The sequence below is a fragment of the Heloderma suspectum genome, chromosome 4 (genome assembly GCF_057233095.1).
Source record: "Heloderma suspectum isolate Gila_16-S chromosome 4, 16-S_ref, whole genome shotgun sequence".
Lineage (NCBI taxonomy): Eukaryota > Metazoa > Chordata > Lepidosauria > Squamata > Helodermatidae > Heloderma > Heloderma suspectum.
This window is the reverse complement of record NC_139461.1, coordinates 209,903,347-209,924,088: the sequence shown is the minus strand read 5'-3', so window position 1 is coordinate 209,924,088 and position 20,742 is coordinate 209,903,347. Positions and strand designations below refer to the sequence as shown.

Here is a 20,742-nt window from a genome sequence, read left to right as displayed (position 1 = left end):
CAATGGAGAATTGCAGCTTCGAGAAAGCACTTTACAGCCTGTAGGGAATTAGTGTTTTAAAATGTGCTATTTCAGTTGGAGGGGAATCTCTGTAAATTCTGATGTGCACATTCAGGAGACAAGCCTCATTTACCACAATGGGAGTTACTTCTGGGTAGACACTAATTGGTTTGTGTTGGAAAACACACCGACAGGAAACAGCGCTTGAGCAAGTCATGGTGAAAGGCACACCCCTGGGCAAGGCTAGCATACCTGAGGTAACTACGGGGGTTGGGGCACACAACTATATCGGGGAGAACCCACCTTAAGGAAAAGAATCAGACTTTAAGCAGTCTCAGGAAATCCAGGTTTTCCATGATAAGCTCCAGGGTGGCTGCTGGATGGCCATGATGTCATATATCCCTAACAACTTCCAAACACAGCCAGCTCGGAGTAAATTGCTCATGGCGATACTCCCCTGGTTTGTTATGCTTATTTTCTTTTAGCAGTTTCAGACAACTACCTTCCTCTGACAGTACACGGGATGAATGCATGAACAGGTTTGTTGTGTCCAGGGTCATGGGACTCTGGGAAGTAAGAATCTAGATTCACACAAAGCTTAGAAGAGACAGGGTTTGTTTTAGTGTTCCTTCCTTGCATGCAGCCACAAGCCCTTGCCTTGCCAGTCTGGTATAAATCCCAGGGTTGATTATCTGTGCTTAGCCAAGAGTATTCAGAAAACTTGATCTGACTCAAGGAATGGACCTACTTACAAACATTACAAGTTCTGTAGTCCTTTTCTTGCCTGTGAAGAGTGTGTGGGGCTATGTACCATTGCAATCTAGCCTTCAGCACATTACTTAATGGTTTTGTACAAAGAAGGGCAATGGATCAAATCAATCTATAGTATAATAGATGGCTGTGAAGAACTGGCTTGCTGCAACTCTCAAGAAATAATACAACCTACAAGAAATTAAACTTGGATGGAGTTTGTGTATTGCAGTATTAGACAAGCCAGAAAGTGTGGGTCTCTCGAGTTCATTTTTTCTGCTAATGGTTGAATTTTTTTTCCTGTGAGAGAGATATAGATTGAAAACTTACTCTGAGTCTTCTAGAGTCTTCCTACACAGACCAGCGTATTAAGAGTGCACGGTAGAGTTGTTATTGTACCGAGCAGGAGCCTTCTGCTGCTTAAGAGTTATGGCTTCAGTACTTCGTTCTTAACCGCAAGGGTGCTAGGCATTCACTATAAGGGTGCTAGGCATTCACTGTGATTTTCAAATGAAAGTTGAATTCTGAGGACTCCAGCCAGATGGCTTCTAGTGAAGATAAACATGCTTTATAGACTATTATGTAGTCTCCCAGCTTCAGGTCTGCTATTCTGGGTTTTAAAGCAAATCAGAAATGAATGTTAGAACAGTGTTCTATGAACCAATTGTCATCTCTCTGTATTCTTATTTAAATATTTATTTTTAAACATGATTTACAATATAATTAAAATATCACATTCTGGTATTTATTTTGACTGTGATGCCATAGACCAACATTATTTTAATACGTATATGTGTATGATTAGAGTAAAATGGGGGTTTGGCTTTAGTTGAATCATTTCTCTAAGTCTGTAATCCTTAACAGACTTGCTTGGATATTCCATTGAAATCAGTGGGCTTTCCAAGTAAATGTGTTTCAGATATAATTTAGATGCTGATTCATGCTACATTTTCTAATCATGTATTCATGACATCTGCAAATGATCTTATTCCTTGATATTGTGGAACTGTAATTTCTAAGTGCATTATCAGCTGCTTTTCTCCAAGTATATGGCCTCTAGTATGCAATAAACTGAAGTGTGATAGTGTGATAGAAAAATGAAATATAAAAAAATTGTTAGCACATAAATAAAATAAGCAGTAACAATTTCTGTATTTCCTGTATGTCACCTCTTCAGTCAGCTTATTCATGTCTTGCAGTTTGGAACTGCATAGCTAGAGCCAGTCTTCATGTCACATTGCCTGTATGAAAGCTAAGACAGCTTCTCTATAATGGCTGCTCCAGCTTGATGCAGGGATCATCCACATCACAGTGAGTAGAGTTTCATTGGCAGTTTCCAATGAAAAATCCTGGTGTGATGTGGAAACTTCCCACAAGATAGCAGATTCTTCATGAACTGGTTGACACAGGGAACATAATTGGTTGATATTCTGCTAGGTTTGGAAGTCAAGCTTTTACTTCTTCATGAACTTCTCCATTTTTTTATTTATCTTAAAGTAAAAATTCCAGGCACCATTAGGCATGGTGATTTCTGAGCATCGTTTCCCCTTATGTAGCTATAAACTGATGCATATAAGTCCTTTATTGTGAAGACACTGTTGTTTCTTTGAAGCTTGGGCTATATAAATATAGTTTTAGTTTTGTGCCACAATCCAATAATCCTTTACAGGTGCATGGACTTCAATGTTCTTTTGGACCTCTAGAAGGGCTAGACCGTTCACTTTAATGGAAGGTATAGATCTTTATATTAAAAATGCACAGAAATGCCCTGCAATTGGTGGAAGTGTGGTTTCCTGCACACAGAAAGAGCTCCAATTATAGGGGAAAAGAGGCATTTTGATGGCCTAGCACTTGGGATGCTTGTCTTATGTCTTGCCATCTTGTTGGCATACTGCCAAGTTCTCTTTAGGATTTCTTGAAGCAATATCTGATTCTATGCTAGCTGAATATATCTTGTATTACTTTTAGAATAATGGATACAGAATCTCATCATGTTTACAACAGCACTATTTTGTTCTCCAAACAGTGCTCTTTCTCTTTTATTTCTCTTTCCCACCCATCTGTTAAAGCAGATGGATTTATGTCACAATCCATCTCGCCCCATCCTACCCATTATTTGGGCAACTGAGACTCCATTTTGTAGGAAGATCAGAAAGCTTTCTGCATAATATGTTAATGTTTTGTTTTTTATGGAAGGTATTCTAATAACAAAGTTAAGAGAAGAAGAATGCCCCATGGTACCTCTTTAAAATCTTGAACAGAAAATATACGCAGTAGGAAAAATACTGTTCTCATTATAGCCTTTTCTTACTTTGTTATTTTGAAGTGGCCCAAGAGCTCTTGTGCACTGGTAGTTGTTTAGTCTGGATTACAAAGAGCAAGAGAAAGAGTGACAGAATAATGTGGTGGGAAAGAATGCATTTGAGGAAGGATCTTTTTCCAACTATTCAAGGTAGCTCCTCTGTAAGATGATATTTTTTAAAAAGAACGAAGAAAGAAAGGGGGTGGGGGGAATCATTACATGAGATGAAAAAAGCAAAAAAGATAAGTCACCGTTCTTATCTTTTGTACTGTATGGAAGATTAATATTTCTCACAAGAACCTGATTATGTGCTACCTATAGGAAGTGAACTTTTTTTGATGAAGAGAAATAATCTTTTCTGTCTGTACTGCAGGGTCTCACACTTCCTCAAGTTTTTAAAGATTACTATCATTCATGTATCCTTATTACTTTTTTCACACCTTGTTGCTTCTCTACTTTTTAGAAAAAGACAAAGAAATGCCCCCTTTGAGTTTTTTTTGCAATAATTGCCAGCTTCATTGGAAGGTGGTAGAGGAAGACAAATTGTACTTACAATGCAATCCTATGTACAGTCAGGGCCAGAAATATTGGAACAAGGATAACTGTTTTGGCAGTTTGCCTCTGTACACCACTACATTGAAGTTGAAAGGAAACACATCCAGATGGGAGCAAAGTCAGGACTTTCAGCTGTAATTCAAGGGGTTTGACAAAAGTGGGGTACTAACCATTCAGGAAGTACAGCCAGTGGCATACACCCCCCCATTGTTGGTGGCTCATAAGTAATGGGACAAATGGCTGACAAGCAGCTGCATGGCCAGGTGTGGCCTGTTTCCTGGGTACCCTATGACCAATCAAGCAGATAAAAGGCCCGGAGGTGGTTCTAAGTGTTACATTTGCATTTGGTAGCTGTTCACTGGAACCCCCAACATGAGGTCGAAAGAGGTGTCCATGCGAGTGAAGGAGGCGATCATTAGGCTGAGGAAACAACATAAACCCATCAGAGAGATAGCAAAAGCAGTGGGAGTGGCCAATACAACAGTTTGGAACATCCTGAAAAAGAAGGAATTAACTGGCAAGCTCAGCAACAGCAAAAGGCCTGGAAGACCACGGAAGACAATTAAAGTGGATGACCGCAGAATCTGCTCATGGTGAAGAGGAACCCTTTCACAACATCTAGCCAGGTCAAGAATGCTCTTGAGGAGGTAGGCATGTCATTGTCAACATCTACAGTCAAGAGACGGTTTTATGAATGTAAATACAGGGGCTTCACAACAAGGTGCAAACCACTGGTAACGCTCAAGAACAGAAAGGCCAGATTAGCCTTTGCCAGCAAACACCTAAAAGAGCCTGCCCAGTTCTGGAATAAGATTCTTTGGACTGATGAAACCAAGATTAACTTGTACCAGAATGATGGGAAGAGAAGTATGGAGAAGGAAAGGAACAGCTCATGTTCCAAAGCATACCATATCATCTGTCAAACATGGTGGAGGCAGTGTTATGGCATGGGCATGTACGGCTGCCAATGGAACCAGGTCACTGGTGTTTATTGATGACCTGACTGCTGATCAAAGCAGCAGGATGAATTCTGAAGTGCATAGGGCTATACTTTCTGCTCACATTCAGCCGAATGCTGCCAAACGGATAGGACGCCGCTTCATATTGCAGATGGATAATGACCCAAAACATACAGCAAAAGCTACCCAAGAGGTTCTCAAGGCAAATAAGTAGGATGTTCTTCAATGGCCAAGTCAGTCACCTGATCTCAACCCGGTAGAGGATGCTTTTCACTTACTGAAGACAAGACTGAAGGCAGAAAGACCCACAAACAAGCAGCAGCTGAAGGCAGCTGTAGTAAAGGACTGGCAAAGCATCTTCAGGGAGGAAACGCAGCATTTGGTCATGTCCATGGGTTCCAGACTTCAGGCAGTCATTGACTGCAAAGGATTTTCATCCAGGTATTAAAGGCGATCCTTAAGTTTGAAACGATGTTGGTTTGTTCCATTACTTATGGGTCACCAATGATGGGGGGGGGGTGTATGCCACTGGCTGTACTTCCTGAATGGTTAGTGCCCCACTTTTGTCAAACCCCTTGAATTACAGCTGAAAGTCCTGACTTCGCTCCCATCTGGGTGTGTTTCCTTTCAACTTCAATGTGGTGGTGTACAGAGGTCAACTGCCAAAACAGCTACCCTTGTTCCAATATTTCTGGCCCTGACTGTATGTCTACTCAGAAATTCATTAAGATCAATGGGACTTACTCCCAAGGATTTTTGTATAGGGTTGCACCCGTAATGAGATACATTATGGAATATATTCCCCAATTGAGGGGAAATTCATTTACAATTTTTACTAATGGATAAATGGATGTTATTTATAGAATATTAGTGCTTTCTATATGGCCCAGCCTTGTCAATAGCTACTTACCTGGTGGCTTGTGGTTAGGAATAGTTATCTTCAGGTGAACTGCCAGTGATGATTTACAGATGTTAGTTCTTTTTCTTCTTCTATCCTTTTAGGTCATACATGGCCAAGTAGGTCATACATGGCCAAGTAGGCTACTGAAATTTCTTGTGGGCTAATAACTTTTGTGGACTTATTTGCAAGGCTGATATGATCAATTTCACTCTAAGCCCCCTTTTTTTCTGAGTGTAGAATATTTTTTTTAAAAAAAGAATGTTTGGAAAAGTTATACATAGGTTTAATATCTCCCACTGAAATCTATGGAATTCAAAAATTCTTGCCTTTGGCTGGATCATGCCCTTATTTTCTAGGAAAAGATTGGCATCCCAAGACAGTGATTTCTTATGGGTACCTTCCAGTAGCGGACAGAATCTATGCACACACAAGGACTTCCCATTCATTTAAAAGAAGGCTTCTATTACATTGCATCCATATGCCATTACACTGCATGGGAAGATTGATTCTGTCCGTTGAAATGTGTGGGGATGTTTGAACACACAAGAGCTCTGTGTGCACATCAGGATTTTATTTCTGATCTACCTTATATTTTTATGGGCTGATATTTCTTGTTATACATGCCTGCTCAAACTATCCACCCCAAGGAAACTTCAAGAATTAATACTCCTTTTCAGTTGTAAATTTGTATAAATTTGGTTCTACGTGCAGCAATCTCCCCCATATATAAATAGATGGTTATGCATATCCTCCATATTTTAAGTGAGACAAATAAAAATCACTGGTTTGTCCATGCTTATATTTCCTCTTTTGGGAAAGTGTATTTTTAAATGAAATAACTAAGTTGAATTAAATTAATATTCATTGCCAATATTTCGTAGTATATCATCCTGAACTGGGACATCATTGCCTATTATGTTCTTAAAACAATACTACAGTTTCATAATTGATCCCATATATAAATAATATGATGCTTCTCACCTAGCTTCTTCACTTCCAGAGAAACAACTTTCTTTATGGCCAAATCATATTTATAATGTGTGTGTTTTTTAATAACACTGGGAATGTTGCCTATTTTCTGTTCTTACAGAAGCCAGAGAACAAAGGTAGTCTGCTGCCTATTTGTGTTGTGTTCTTAGTAGATATAGGTTACTAAGAGATTACTCTAACTTTGAAGTAATAATGTTGAATGGGATATATAAGGGAACTCTAAGTCAATATTATAAGACAATAGCTAACTGTACTATGATAAGGGCTACTTAATTGACTAAATGGGGAAAAGATTTAAGAAGATGAGTCACTCAAGAAATTTGGGACTGGCGTAATGAACATAGTTCATAGAGCACGCTCTGAACGAATCTTAAAGATAATTTTTACAAATTACTCTTTAGATGGTATTTGACACCATTCAGACTTAGTACAATCTATAGACAGATAAGCCCTATTCAGGTATTCACCTCCTGACACATGGGACAAAAGTGTAACCACATTATTGTGGTTTTAATGTTCTATATATTTTAAATTGTTTTATTGTGTGTTGTTTGGTTTTAATTTTTGTGAACCACCCAGAGAGCTTCAGCTATTGGGCGGTATAAAAAATAAAAATAAATAAACAAACAAACAAACAAACAAATAAATAGAGGGGGATGTGGGCGTGCACATAAGCCCTGCCCTCAGCATCCCTGCGTGCCTGGTACCCAGTTAGACCTTGCACATTGAGTGCAAAGGTCTGAAGAGGGTTCTGTAAGCATGTTTAGTTGAATGCACGTACAGAGTTCTCATGATTATGAACCCTGCCTTATTAGGGTTTCTAAGCACAGGAACTCTGTAAGTGCATTCAGCTAAACATGCTTATAGAGCCTTCTTCAGACCTTTGCGCAGGGACTGGGCATGCAGGTACACTGGAGTGGGGGGAGGCTTAGGCACCCACATTCCCCTCCATATTTTAGCCCTACATGTGACCAGGTGAATGCCTGAATGGGGCTATAGAGGATAGCAGTTGGAGGTGCAACTCTAGTGGAGCAAATATATTCCATGTTTTTTGTCCTGCCCTAAAATATTAAATTTTCTGGAGGATGAAGTTAAGAAAATTGTAGGTGTTGAGCTCTCTTTAGACTCACTGGTATTTTTATTTGAATATATTAAGGATATAGTTCCAATAGATGATCTGGAAATGACTATTTATTTATTGACAGTAGCTCGAATGGCAATAATCTATAAGAGCAAGAGAGTTAACTTCCCTATACTTGACTGTTGCTATATTAGGTCATGGAATATGGTCTGTATGCAAATAGAAGGATCCCTCCTTAATAGGAAGGGCAAGTCTGGATTCAATCTAGTATAGGGCAAGTCTGGATTGAACCCAATGTAATTTTTACTTATTTGGCCTCTTTTATCCCCCATACCATTAGATTTTCTTTGATTGTGAATTCCTTGGTGACATAATTATTAACATTTAGAAAAAGTGCTGCATGCTGTTTTGAGTCCATGGGATAGAGTGGTATATCATCATCATCATCATCATCAATAATTTAAAAGGTCAATTCTGTTCATACCAAGGCTGTGAATGGAAGAAATTAAATTATATGAAAATGGATTTCCCTCTCTTCTTACTTTCAGACCACAGAATGAAATTTTTTCACAGTGAGTTCAGGATTTATGGTCAGATTAATTTGCTTTTCAGCAATTATAAATGGAAACAATTTGTTTATCCTGACTGGATGCTGTAACGGTAATTCACTTGCCGGTTCAGCTCTTTATTGTACAACTCTTTACAAACATTAATTTAAAATGTTTCAAAGGGTCAATAATGTAAGCATTTTTAATATACTGAAACTGTAAACCCAGGTTTTGACCTTTATTCAAGACTTACATCAGCAGGCTAGAGATACCTAGCCAGTACCAAATTATTCCTTTGTGTAATAATTATGTGCGCCATTCAGAGACCTATGGCCATCTCTGCATTGTGCCTTCTCTTCCCCATCATTTTCTTAAGTCAGACTTTGAGGGTGCTTACGGAGCTTGTCTGAGTTCCTGCTCTTCCATATTTTCACCCTTACATTTTGTATTGGGAAATGGTGGATATTCTGGGGAAAAAGCTGGTCTCTAGTGGGAAATGTTTGTGTTTGTTTTGGAACAGCCCCTGCTCAAAGTTGAGTGAAATGTTTCCCCCCAAAAATCGCCAAAGGAAATCTTGCCACAGCAAAATGCCAGAGAAAAGTGTGCACTTCTGCAGCACAGTAAGCACAAGCTATGTATTTCTTTTCTCACTGAGATCATTCCTGGTTCCTTTCTCACTTTCTTAAGCATAGTTCCCCATGTCTTATGTCCCCATATAAACTATCAGACTGAATATGGAGTGTAAACCAGCAAGTAAAGGCAGGCAGTCACTATTTCACTGGCCTCAGTAGCCTTTAAACCAAGAAAACAAACAACATCAAAACAAGTCAGCTGTATATTTTATTATTTAACTGTCAGAATTTTTCCCTTTGTCTCTTACATGACTCTTTTGCCTTCAGGGCACTATGCCATTTTGAATCTGCTAAGCCTCTGAACTATAGTTTTCAAATAAGAAAGGACTTTTTTTGAGGTGACAACCTTTAAAATTTTACTCAGAGTTCAGAAATGTAGAAGACATGCCTATTAAATGGAAGCAAAGAGAGAGAGATCTGTTTGCCTCCCCCATAAACAGAATGAAATAGAGAAAAATCAAAGATAAGATGTAGCTACCGTTGCTTTTGAAGCAGCAATAACTTATTTTTTACATATTGTGACACTTATATAGCAATCAATAGGTACACTAGTGCCAGCAGTTTTATATTGATGTTCAGAGACTATAAAATTGTAGATAAAAGTGTATTCTTTTTTATTTTTCTAAAAAGATCTTACTGGTAGATCATTGCAATATTATATCTTCTGGGAGGATTTATATCTGCTGAAGGTTGCCATTTTATGCACAGTGTAAGATTGTGATGGGCAAATAATGCTGCGGTCAGAGAGTTTTTGAAATGCAGAGTAGATTACTTTTTATTATAAATAATGTATGCAGCATAATATCTGTCCCCATGGATTTTTAGGCAAATGTACACAAATCTTGTTTAGTACTTATATAACAATTGAATCCTATACATGTCTACTCAGGCAAAAGTTCCTTTGAATTCAGTGAGGCTGTCTGCTAGGTAAATGGTGTAGAATTGCATCCTAAATGTTGTTGGGTTTTCCTTTTCAAAGAGTGGGGAAATTGTACCTCTCATGTGAAGACCTAGCTTTTGAAGAATAAAAATAAAGACCCAGGCCTTCAAAAATAAAAATAAAAGCTTGCAAGGTTGGATGCCATTACTGTTCTTGTGGACTATCAGTGTGGAGAGAATAGTTAAAAGTATACAAAGATCTTTGAAGCTACGACATTATCTGGATAGGTTTATTAATGTTCTTTTTAAAGAGTGTGTGTGTGTGCTGAACTCTCTTAAATTGTCAGTTGATGTGGTCCCAATGCAAAATACAAAAACCTTGAGATAATGGTTTCCCCGGCCAATTCTGCTTCATATCTGGCTGCCCGTTCGCTACCGGGCCAGGTTTAAGGTATTAGTACTAGTGTACAAAGCACTAAACAACTTGGGACCAGGAAACCTGAGAGAGCGCCTTCTTATTTACCAAACTGCCCGGTCACTGAGGTAATCAGAGGGCATGTCCCTGGTAGTTCCGCATGGACCTATGGCCTGGCTGGAGTCCACCAGGAAAAGAACCAGTGTGGTGGCCCCCTTCCTGTGGAACTCCCTGCCTTCGGAGGTCAGGCAGGCGGCAAGTTGTGTTGCTTCTGGCAACTTCTGAGGACATTGTTATTTTGAGAGGCCTTCCTTGAGTGACCAGCTGTGGCTTATTCAATTCTTGTTGTTTCTTTTCAAATGTTTTGTTTTAACGTGGTGTTTTATTCTTTTATCTTTGCTGTTCACTGCTCTGAAAACTTTTGCTGTGGAGCAGTATATAAATATTGTAAATAAATAAATAATTGGGAAAAAAATCATTTTTTGGTGTGTGAGACTAGTGTTTGTTGGGTTGGGCAAAGTGTTTTCTGTGGTTCTTGGCAGTTATAGAGTACCCTTCCTGGTAATTTTTGATGGCCTGCATATAATCTAAAAGTTTACTTTCCTGGGGTTTTAATTATCAGGTTAGCAAAGGTTGTTGTTGTTGTTACTACTACTACTATTATTGATTTATGTTTTGCTAAGCATGCTGGGCAGCACAATCTTATGCAGTAAGTCAATGGGACTTACTCCCTGGCAGGTGTGTGTAGGGTTGCAGCCCTAGGCTGCAGTCCTGTGCATAGTTGCAAGGAAAGATATCCCATTGAACACAAGTCCCATTGTGTTCAGTGGGATATCTTTCTTTGCAGCTATGCCTAGGACTGAGCCTAAGGACTTCTGAGTAAACATGAATAGGATTGCGCTATTAGTCCATTTTTTGTTGTTGTCCATTTGACAACCCATTTCACAGTATGGGGCAGACTAAATATGAAATTAAATGAACAGAACAAATAAAGGCATTTTTTTCCAGGTCTTCAACTTTCATTAGAGAAAGCTTTCTTCCACTGGCTTATGTAATCTGAAGGCATGTGAACTGCATTTTAGATGTTTGATAGTATCTCTTTCAGGAGGGAGAAATGTTCAATTATGGCGTTTTAATGAAACAATTAAAATACTAATTACATTTCTCCTATGAACAGCCAGTTGAAAAATATATAGTTGTTTTTTGTATGAGTACTGTACATGAGAAATAAAGAGCTGCAGTTACAACAACGTGAGATTTACTCTGTGTTTAAGGGAAATTGCATGTTGTTGCACTTTTCAGTTATGAATTTACTAACATACTACATTTTACCTATGATTATTTAAAATGTACAACAAAACTAACCAATAGAAATGTGGCATTAGTGTAATATTTTCTAGTTTAATTTCTTGCCACTGCCAATCAGAACTTCTTGCATTAGGAAGTGAGAATCAAATGGAAGAATCATGAGTTATGTGCTGTTTATATCAGATGTGTGATATAGAATCTTGGCATACGCTATATTAGTTGCACTGAGGCATGTTTCTGGTGAGAGGACACATGGTTTCATTTCTATCTATGGATATTTGGAGGATCTATATTTAGGATGGTGAGAGTGTGGGAAACTGTATATTCAGGTTCTGAAAATGTTTTAGCCTGTTTCATAGCTTTCAGTATTACAACATTAATTACTTGTGGGAATGGTTGTAGGGACTATTTGGCTTTTGTTAGCTTCCTGTTCAGTAAGGAGGCTTCCAGAAGCAGGGCTTTTTCCTGGGACTTTTTGTTAACACAATAGGCATTTTTACACATTCATAAAAGTGACTAAAACTTATGAACATTGGGGCACATACATCCTTTTTTCCTGTAAGAATTGTTTTTGAGGCCTGTACACATTGGACTTTGCACAGGCACCCATCACTGATATGCAAGCTGGGCTAATGGGTGCATTTGATGTGGCTGAGAAAGTCCTTTTGTATTCCTCTGCTGCAATGTCACTGGTCTTACCCACATTTGAAGAGGTTTTACATGGTTCTCGCACTGGCCTGGAATGATATCTCTGAACCCATGTAATGAAGAAGGGAGGTCTAGCACTTATGCTGTTCTACATGGCGAGATAGCCTTTTAAAATAATCTTTTATACGAAGCATGAGCTCATAAACTAGACCATTGAAAAGGGAAAGATGCACATCTTCCTAAGCAAAACAGTTCAGGCAATAATTAGGTTAATAAGATGAAATATGCCAGAGCGTTTCACCTGCATGCACCACCTCTTTCCTCCTTTCTTCTCAGTGCACTGTGATAAGCCAGAAAGTCTTTAGGTAATCATAGTTTCCCGTTATGTCTGAGCCAAGAAACTATGATTTCTAGCCATGTTTGGAAAAAGACAGGATCTTAAAACATGGTTTGTAGGTGATTTAAGATCCTGATGTGCTCCAGACCTGTTTGGATGATTTGGTTAATTGAAGACCTCCCAAGTTAACTGAGGCATGCCAGCAAGGGAGGATGGAGGGGCTGTTGGGGGGCACAAGTCTCATTCATATCTTGGCTTATTAAGCCAAGCTGTGATTGTCTCAAGTGACCCATGGTGTGTTTTTCATATAATGCATGGACATGCCTCTCCTTGTATTAATAGCATACCGTGTGGTTGTTGTTCAGTCGTTAAGTCATGTCCAACTGTTCGTGACCCCATGGACCATAGCATGCCAGGCCTTCCTGTCCTCCACTCTCTCCCGGAGTGTGCTCAAGTTCATATTCATTGCATCGGTGATGCTATCTAGCCATCTCATCCTCTGCTGTCCCCTTCTCCTTTTGCCTTCAGTCTTTCCCAGCATCAGGGTCTTTTCCAGGGAGTTTTCTCTTCGCATTAGGTGGCCAAAATATTTTAGCTTCAGCTTCAATATCTGTCCTTCCAATGAGCAGTCAGGGTTGATTTCCTTTAGGATTGACTGATCTGACCTCCTTGCAGTCCAGGGGACTCATAAGGGTCTTCTCCAGCACCACAGTTATAACGCATCAATTCTTTGGCGCTCAGCCTTCCTTATAGTCCAGTTCTCACAGCCATACGTTACTACTGGGAAAACCATAGCTTTGATTATACGAATCTTTGTCGGCAAGGTGATGTCTCTGCTTCTTACTATGCTGTCTAGGTTTGCCATAGCTTTCCTCCCAAGGAGCAAGCGTCTTTTAATTTCATGGCTACAGTCACCGTCTGTGGCGATCTTGGAGCCCAAGAAAATAAAATCTGTCACTGCTTCCATTTCTTCCCCTCTATAAGCCAGGAAGTGATGGGGCCAGATGCCATGATCTTAGTTTTTTTAATATTGAGTTTCAAACCAGCTTTTGCATTCTCCACTTTCACCCTGAACAAGAGGCTCTTGAGATCCTCTTCGCTTTCTGCCATTAGGGTGGTATCGTCTGCGTATCTGAGGTTGTTGATAATTCTCCCAGCAATCTTAATTCCGACCTGTGATTCATCCAGCCTGGCGTTTCTTATGATGTACTCTGCATATAAGTTAAATAAGCAGGACGACAATATGCAGCCTTGTCGTACTCCTTTCCCAATTTTGAACCACTCGGTTGTTCCATGTCCGGTTCTTACTGTTGCTTCTTGACCCTCGTACAGGTTTCTCAGGAGACAGGTAAGGTGGTCTGGTACTCCCATCTCTTTCAGAATTTGCCACAGTAACTTATTACAGAATAAAATACCATCTCTTTTCAGTGGAGTATGATCAGTGTCAGAAAATGTGAATTCTCACATGAAAACATGTATACTGCACTGCACGGAATAAAATGCATAGAGTAGTGTACATTTGAACAATTTCTGTCAGGAAAGATCCCATTCAGGGTTTTTTTTCCCTGCACTCAGTTCTAAATATTGTAATACCAAGCAGGAGTGGATTTAGGATTTATCTACATTACAACTTTAAACTACAACTTTAAACTGGTTTCAAACCTGTTTTTAGCGATTACGGCTACCAAATACAGGAATTCTGGGAATTGTAGCTCTAGGAAGGGGGGCCGCTTGGGCAGGGGACAGGTGTCTCTAGCAAAGAATTCTCAGTACCCTCATGAAACTGCAGGATCCATTTAGATAAACCAGTTTGAAACCAGTTTAAAGTTGTAATGTAGATTGCCCCTAATAGTTTGCTTTGCATTTTTTTAGGACTGTCAGCTTTGGATGCTCAGAAATTTGCCAGTCAGAGACCATCATGTCAAACTCTGCTGACTCACTAGCCTCTTGATGAAGCTGATATAATGACTTGCCAGTTGCTTTCTTTTGGTGGCAATCAGTTCTTTCTGCCAAAGACTAAAGATTTCTTAACAATTGTCTCAAATGCACCAGACACCCAGCAGCTGAAATAATGTCAAGAGAAGTCTCATTTTATCACATTGAAACCAGAATTCTTATAGTCAATAGGCTGAATGCTTTGAAGCCTTTGTTTACCTCAGTGTAGCCTGTGTTTACCTCAGTTTTCCTTTTTTTCTGTCTGGTTTTGATCTGATCTAATCAGTTACTCCCCTTCATGGATCACTGTCTTGTTGTGGCGAAGGGGCTTGCGTAACTCAGTGAAGCCATAAGCTATGCTGTGCAGGGCCACCCAAGATGGACAGGTCATGGCAGAGAGTTCTGACAAAATGTGGTCCACTGGAGAAGGAAATGGCAACCCACTCCAGTATTCTTGCCAAGAAAACCCCATGGGACGTATCACAAGGCTAAAAAAATATGATGCTGGAAGATGAGCCGCTCAGGTCGGAAGGTGTCCAATATACTACTGGGGAAGAGCAGAGGGAATTTCCAAGTAGTGCCAGAAAGAGCGAAGTGGCTGGGCCAAAGCTGAAAGGACACTCAGCTGTGGATGTGTCTGGTGGTGAAAAGAAAATCCGATGCTATAAAGAACAATATTGTTTAGGAACCTGGCATATAGGATCAATGAATCAAGGTAAGCTGGAGGTGGTCAAACATGAGATGGCAAGATTGAACATCAACATCTTGGGAATCAGCAAACTAAAATGGACAAGCATGGGCGAATTTAATCCAGGTGACCATTATATCTACTACTGTGGGCAAGAATCCCTTAGAAGAAATGGAGTAGCACTCATAGTCAACAAAAGGGTGGGAAAAGCAGTACTGGGGTACAATCTCAAAAACAATAGAATGATCAGAGTACGAATCCAAGGCAAACCATTCAACATCACAGTAATTCAAGTCTATGCCCCAACCACTGATGCCGAAGAAGCTGAGGTTGATTGGTTCTATGAAGACCTACAACACCTTCTAGAACTAACACCAAAAAAAGATGTCCTCTTCATCATAGGGGATTGGAATGCTAAAGTAGGAAGTCAAGAAATCACCGGGATAACAGGCAAGCATGGCCTTGGTGTACAAAATGAAGCAGGACAAAGGCTAATTTTTATTGGAGTTTTGCCAAGAGAACACGCTGATCATAGCAAACACTCTTTTCCAACAGCACAAGAGGCGACTCTACACATGGACATCACCAGATGGTCAATATCGAAATCAGATTGATTATGTCCTTTGCAGCCAAAGATGGAGAAGCTCTATACAGTCAGTAAAAACAAGACCTGGAGCTGACTGTGGCTCAGATCATGAGCTTCCTGTGGCAAAATTTCGGCTTAAATTGAAGAACGTAGGGAAAACCACTAAACCATTCAGGTATGACCTAAATCATATCTCTTATGAATATACAGTGGAGGTGAGGAATAGATTTCAGGGATTAGACCTGATAGACAGAGTGCCTGAGGAACTATGGATGGAGGTCCGTAACATTGTTCAGGAGGCAGCAACGAAATCCATCCCAAAGAAAAAGAAATGCAAGAAAGCCAAGTGGCTGTCTGATGAGGCTTTACAAGTAGCTGAGGAAAGAAGGGAAGCGAAAAGCAAGGGAGAAAGGGGAAGATATATTCAACTGAATGCAGAGTTCCAGAGAATAGCAAGGAGAGACAAGAAGGCCTTCTTAAATGAACAATGCAAAGAAATCGAGGAAAACAACAGAATGGGAAAGACTAGAGATCTCTTCAAGAAAATCGGACATCTCAAGGGAACGTTTTGTGCAAAGACGGGCATGATAAAGGACAAAGAAGGCAGGGACCTAACAGAAGCAGATGAGATTAAGAAGAGGTGGAAAGAATACACAGAAGAACTATACAGGAAAGACCTTAATGTCCCTGATAGCCATGATGGTGCAGTCACTGAACTTGAGCCGGACATCCTCGAGAGTGAAGTCAAGTGGGCCTTAGGAAGCATTACTAACAACAAAGCTAGCAGAGATGACAGTATTCCAGCTGAGCTATTTAAAATCCTAAAAGATGATGCTGTTAAAGTGCTGCACTCAATATGCCAACAAATTTGGAACACTCCACAGTGGCCACAAGACTGGAAAAGGTCAGTTTACATTCCAATTCCAAAGAAGGGCAACGCCAAAGAGAGTTCAAACTACCGTACAATTGCGCTCATTTCACATGCCAGCAAGGTGATGCTCAAAATCCTACAAGCTAGGCTTCAGCAGTATACGAACCGAGAACTACTGGAAGTACAAGCTGGATTTCGAAATGGCAGAGGAACTAGAGATCAAATCGCCACCTTTCGCTGGATCATGGAGAAAGCAAGAGAATTCCAGAAAAATATCTATTTCTTCTTCACTGACTATGCTAAAGCCTTTGATTGTGTGGCAAATTCTGTGGCAAACTGTGGCAAATTCTGAAAGAGATGGGGGTACCAGACCACCTTACCTGTCTCCTGAGAAGCCTGTACGAGGGTCAAGAAGCAACAGTAAGAACCAGACATGGAACAACCGAGTGGTTCAAAATTGGGAAAGGAGTACGACAAGGCTGCATATTGTCGCCCTGCTTACTTAACTTATATGCAGAGTACATCATGAGAAACGCCGGGTTGGATGAATCACAGGTCGGAATTAAGATTGCTGGGAGAATTATCAACAACCTCAGATACGCAGACCATACCACCCTAATGGCAGAAAGCGAAGAGGATCTAAAGAGCCTCTTGTTCAGGGTGAAAGTGGAGAGTGCAAAAGCTGGTTTGAAACTCAACATTAAAAAAACTAAGATCATGGCATCTGGCCCCATCACGTCTTGGCATATGGAAGGGGAAGAAATGGAAGCAGTGACAGATTTTATTTTCTTGGGCTCCAAGATCACCGCAGACGGTGACTGTAGCCATGAAATTAAAAGACGCTTGCTCCTTGGGAGGAAAGCTATGGCAAACCTAGACAGCATAGTAAGAAGCAGAGACATCACCTTGTCAACAAAGGTCCGTCTAATCAAAGCTATGGTTTTCCCAGTAGTAACATATGGCTGTGAGAGCTGGACTATAAGGAAGGCTGAGTGCCGAAGAATTGATGCTTTCGAACTGTGATGCTGGAGAAGACTCTTACGAGTGCCCTGGACTGCAAGGAGGTCAGATCAGTCAATCCTAAAGGAAATCAACCCTGAGTGCTCATTGGAAGGAGAGATACTGAAGCTGAAGCTCAAATATTTTGGCCACCTAATGCGAAGAGAAAACTCTCTGGAAAAGACCCTGATTCTGGGAAAGACTGAAGGCAAAAGGAGAAGGGGATGGCAGAGGATGAGATGGCTAGATAGCATCACTGATGCAATGAATATGGACTTGAGCATGCTACGGGAGAGAGCGCAGGACAGGAAGGCCTGGCGTGCTATGGTCCATGGGGTCACGAAGAGTCGGACACGACTGAACGACTGAACAACAAAAATCAGAGCTACTACTTTTTGTGTGGCAAATCTACCTGTTCTAGACACAATCCAGCTAAAATTAATCATAACTAGCTCCTTTTAAAATCCATAAAGTACGCTAATCATGATTAAACTGCATTCAGTGGAATTTAGTCATAATTAACATGAGCTGGGTTGAGGTTGTTGTTTTGATCACACTCATTTAAGTGTCTGAAAAAGTTATCCAAACTTGGCTTTCACTTCACAAATAGATACGTGGATTTGAATTTAAGTCCTATCCACTTTATTTGTCATTGTTTGAGATCCACTTGTTTATACCTTCACACCACTTTGTCTTACAAGAAATTTAGTGACCCAACCATGACCCACACTGTCAGCTTGTGTAAGCAGTTATGGGAGAATATACTGTAGAATGCAAACTTACAGTAACTCTGTTTTCCTTAATCTGTAAAAAAATCTTGAGCATTCCTACATCAGTAGGGGAAAAAACATAATTACTTCACTATGGGAGAAGATTTCATTAAGATTTTTGCATTTGTTAATGGCTAGAAAGATTTTATTGACAAACTTTAGGATATACTTTTTATTGCTGTAACTTGGCTGATAATCAGTAATATTACACTTGTTTCTTTCTGTTCTTTCTTAGATTTGATCCTCAATACCCAATTAAAATATCTGAGCTTGGCATCTGCACCTAGCACTCTTGGCAACTGCTGGGCCCCAGTGTCATGCTGATGCAAACCACGGGACCCCTGTGTTTGGCAACTAGAAGCTGCCATTTAAACATTCCAGCAATGCCCCAAAGCACCCAAGTAGGGTTGCTCTGGGGCATTATAGGAAATTTAATATAGTGGCTCATAGTCATCACAACTGCTGTCTGGTAAGGTTATGGCCATGGGAGCCCACTGATATAGGAGAAGGACCATGAAGGTCATTTTGCCAAGGGTTCCCTCAAACGTGGGTTGACCCTGAAAATATAATATGGCTATGAAGTTTTTGTTTTACCATTTCTTTTTGTGCAGTTTTACCACTGTTTTGCAGAAAAAGTTACCTTCTTAACACTTTCTTCACTGAGATTCAAGAAGGAAAGAATTTGGCATTTTGTGAGGTGTCACGTAGGAAAAATGTATAGCAAATTTTGCTCCATCAAATGTATTCAAACAAGCTAAATCCCAAATATTGCATATAAGTATTCATTTATCTTTTCTAACCACGAGAGGATGAAAACTAATGCAAATCCTTTTAGTATAATCCTCTTTTCTTCAGCACTGTTGGAATGGAAACCAACTTAAATGAACCTGTTTTTGGAATAGGGTATACCCGTATCATTTTAGTAGGTTACGATTCTAGATTCTAGACACAGGTTACTGTGTGCATTTGCAGGGCAAAAGGCATACTACTTTTTAAGACAATTTTAAGACAATCAGAATGTACATGAACCCTACTTCTATAGGAAGCTTTCCACAAAAGCTTGAATTCTAATCAAGTAGAAATAGTTTACATGCGAGATTCTTCACTTTAATAGAAACAGATGTATTTTAAGATTAGCTAGATAAACAAAGCAGTAAGTGTTTTAATAGAAGATTGCAAATCTTAATATAATAAATGTCAGCACATTTTATTGCTTTTGAAGAGGCTTTTCTGCTACTTTATGGGACATCACCAGCCACAAATCTCTAACACTTCATCCAGAGCCCTTGTTAGAATATAACAAGTTCTCATATACTCAGATAGTTATAGGTAGAATAGGATAGCTAGTTATTGCTATTTCATGTTGGTGATACCTATTTGGAATATTATCGGTAATATGTCTTTTGAGATTGCATAACAATTTCGTTTAACTCTAGCGAGTGATAATTGGTGTAGGCTTTGCATGTAAGTGCTGACTGGTAAAAATGAGGTTTGTGGCATGGGACTTTGAATAAATAAAATGAAAAAGGCTTCCATAAGAAAGGGAGCATGTAGAAATCCAAGGAATTAGCCATGTTTAAGTTGGCTAAGTTTAGGAATGTACTCAGTGAATGCAGAATTATAAAAGCAGATTCAGGGAAACAAAGCTGTTTATACTGGCATTCTACACTGGCTGTCCTCACCTCAGTCTGATGCCAGTTCCCAGCCAGTCTTTTCCTAATCTGCCTAATTCTTTGGACTCTTGTAGGAAAAAAAAGGTATTGATTTTTACTCCATTATCATCACACTAACTCCACTAACGTTCAGACTGAGCAGGTGAATTTCATTATATTTCTTTTTAAAGTTGTCTATTAGTGCAAAACCAGATCCAGCATGGACCTGTTATACAACCAATCAGTTGGTTTCCAAATATCCAGCAGTCTCCATTGTAATGGAAGCAAATTATTACAAGATCTTTAGGATGCTGATAATTTTTAAATTATTGTTTTGTCTGATGATGTTGTTTTCTGATGTATAATGGAACTTATTTCATTTTGTAGGTGACCATGGCCAATATTGGAATACATGAAAATCATTCCTGGGAATCATGTGAAACAATACTTTTTGCTCTCCGAATGGCAACATGGAATCAAATTTTAGATCCATGGGTATACATTCTTCTAAGAAAAGCTGTTCTTAAAAAACTTTACAAGATTGCAAGGAGATTTTGTGGAGTGCACTTCATTAGTTTGCACACATGGGAACTCAGCTCCATTAAAAATTCTTTAAAAGTGGCAGCAATTTCTGATTCACCAGTTTGTTCCAAACAGACAAATCAACAACTACTCAGTTCAACAGCACAATAAAGTGAAACAAGGAGAATGATGAAATGAAGGGATAGTTGTTGTTAAGCACCTCAAAATTTGGTAGGGTCTAACTGGGCTGGTATGATTTGAAATTGAGATCTTGCTCCATTTCAGGATGTGTATCAAGCTGTAACTGCTATTCCAAGATGTTCACGCTCCAAATATACTTGTAAAGAATGCTCTTTATGTAACCAGCTCATCCAAACCCGGTGCCAAAGAGTTTACGATTCTGTATAACAGAAT

General features: G+C 39.6%; 1 protein-coding gene across 1 annotated transcript in view; it reads left to right on the top strand.

The window, feature by feature from the left end:
* The window catches only part of PTGFR (prostaglandin F receptor), a 43,360-nt gene extending 22,861 nt beyond the window's left edge, over positions 1-20,499 (top strand). The window contains exon 3 of the mRNA XM_084848231.1: positions 20,194-20,499. Within this exon, the coding sequence (XP_084704357.1) occupies positions 20,194-20,499 (306 nt within the window). The remainder of the gene's footprint in view (positions 1-20,193) is intronic.
* The last annotated feature ends 243 nt before the right edge of the window (positions 20,500-20,742 follow it).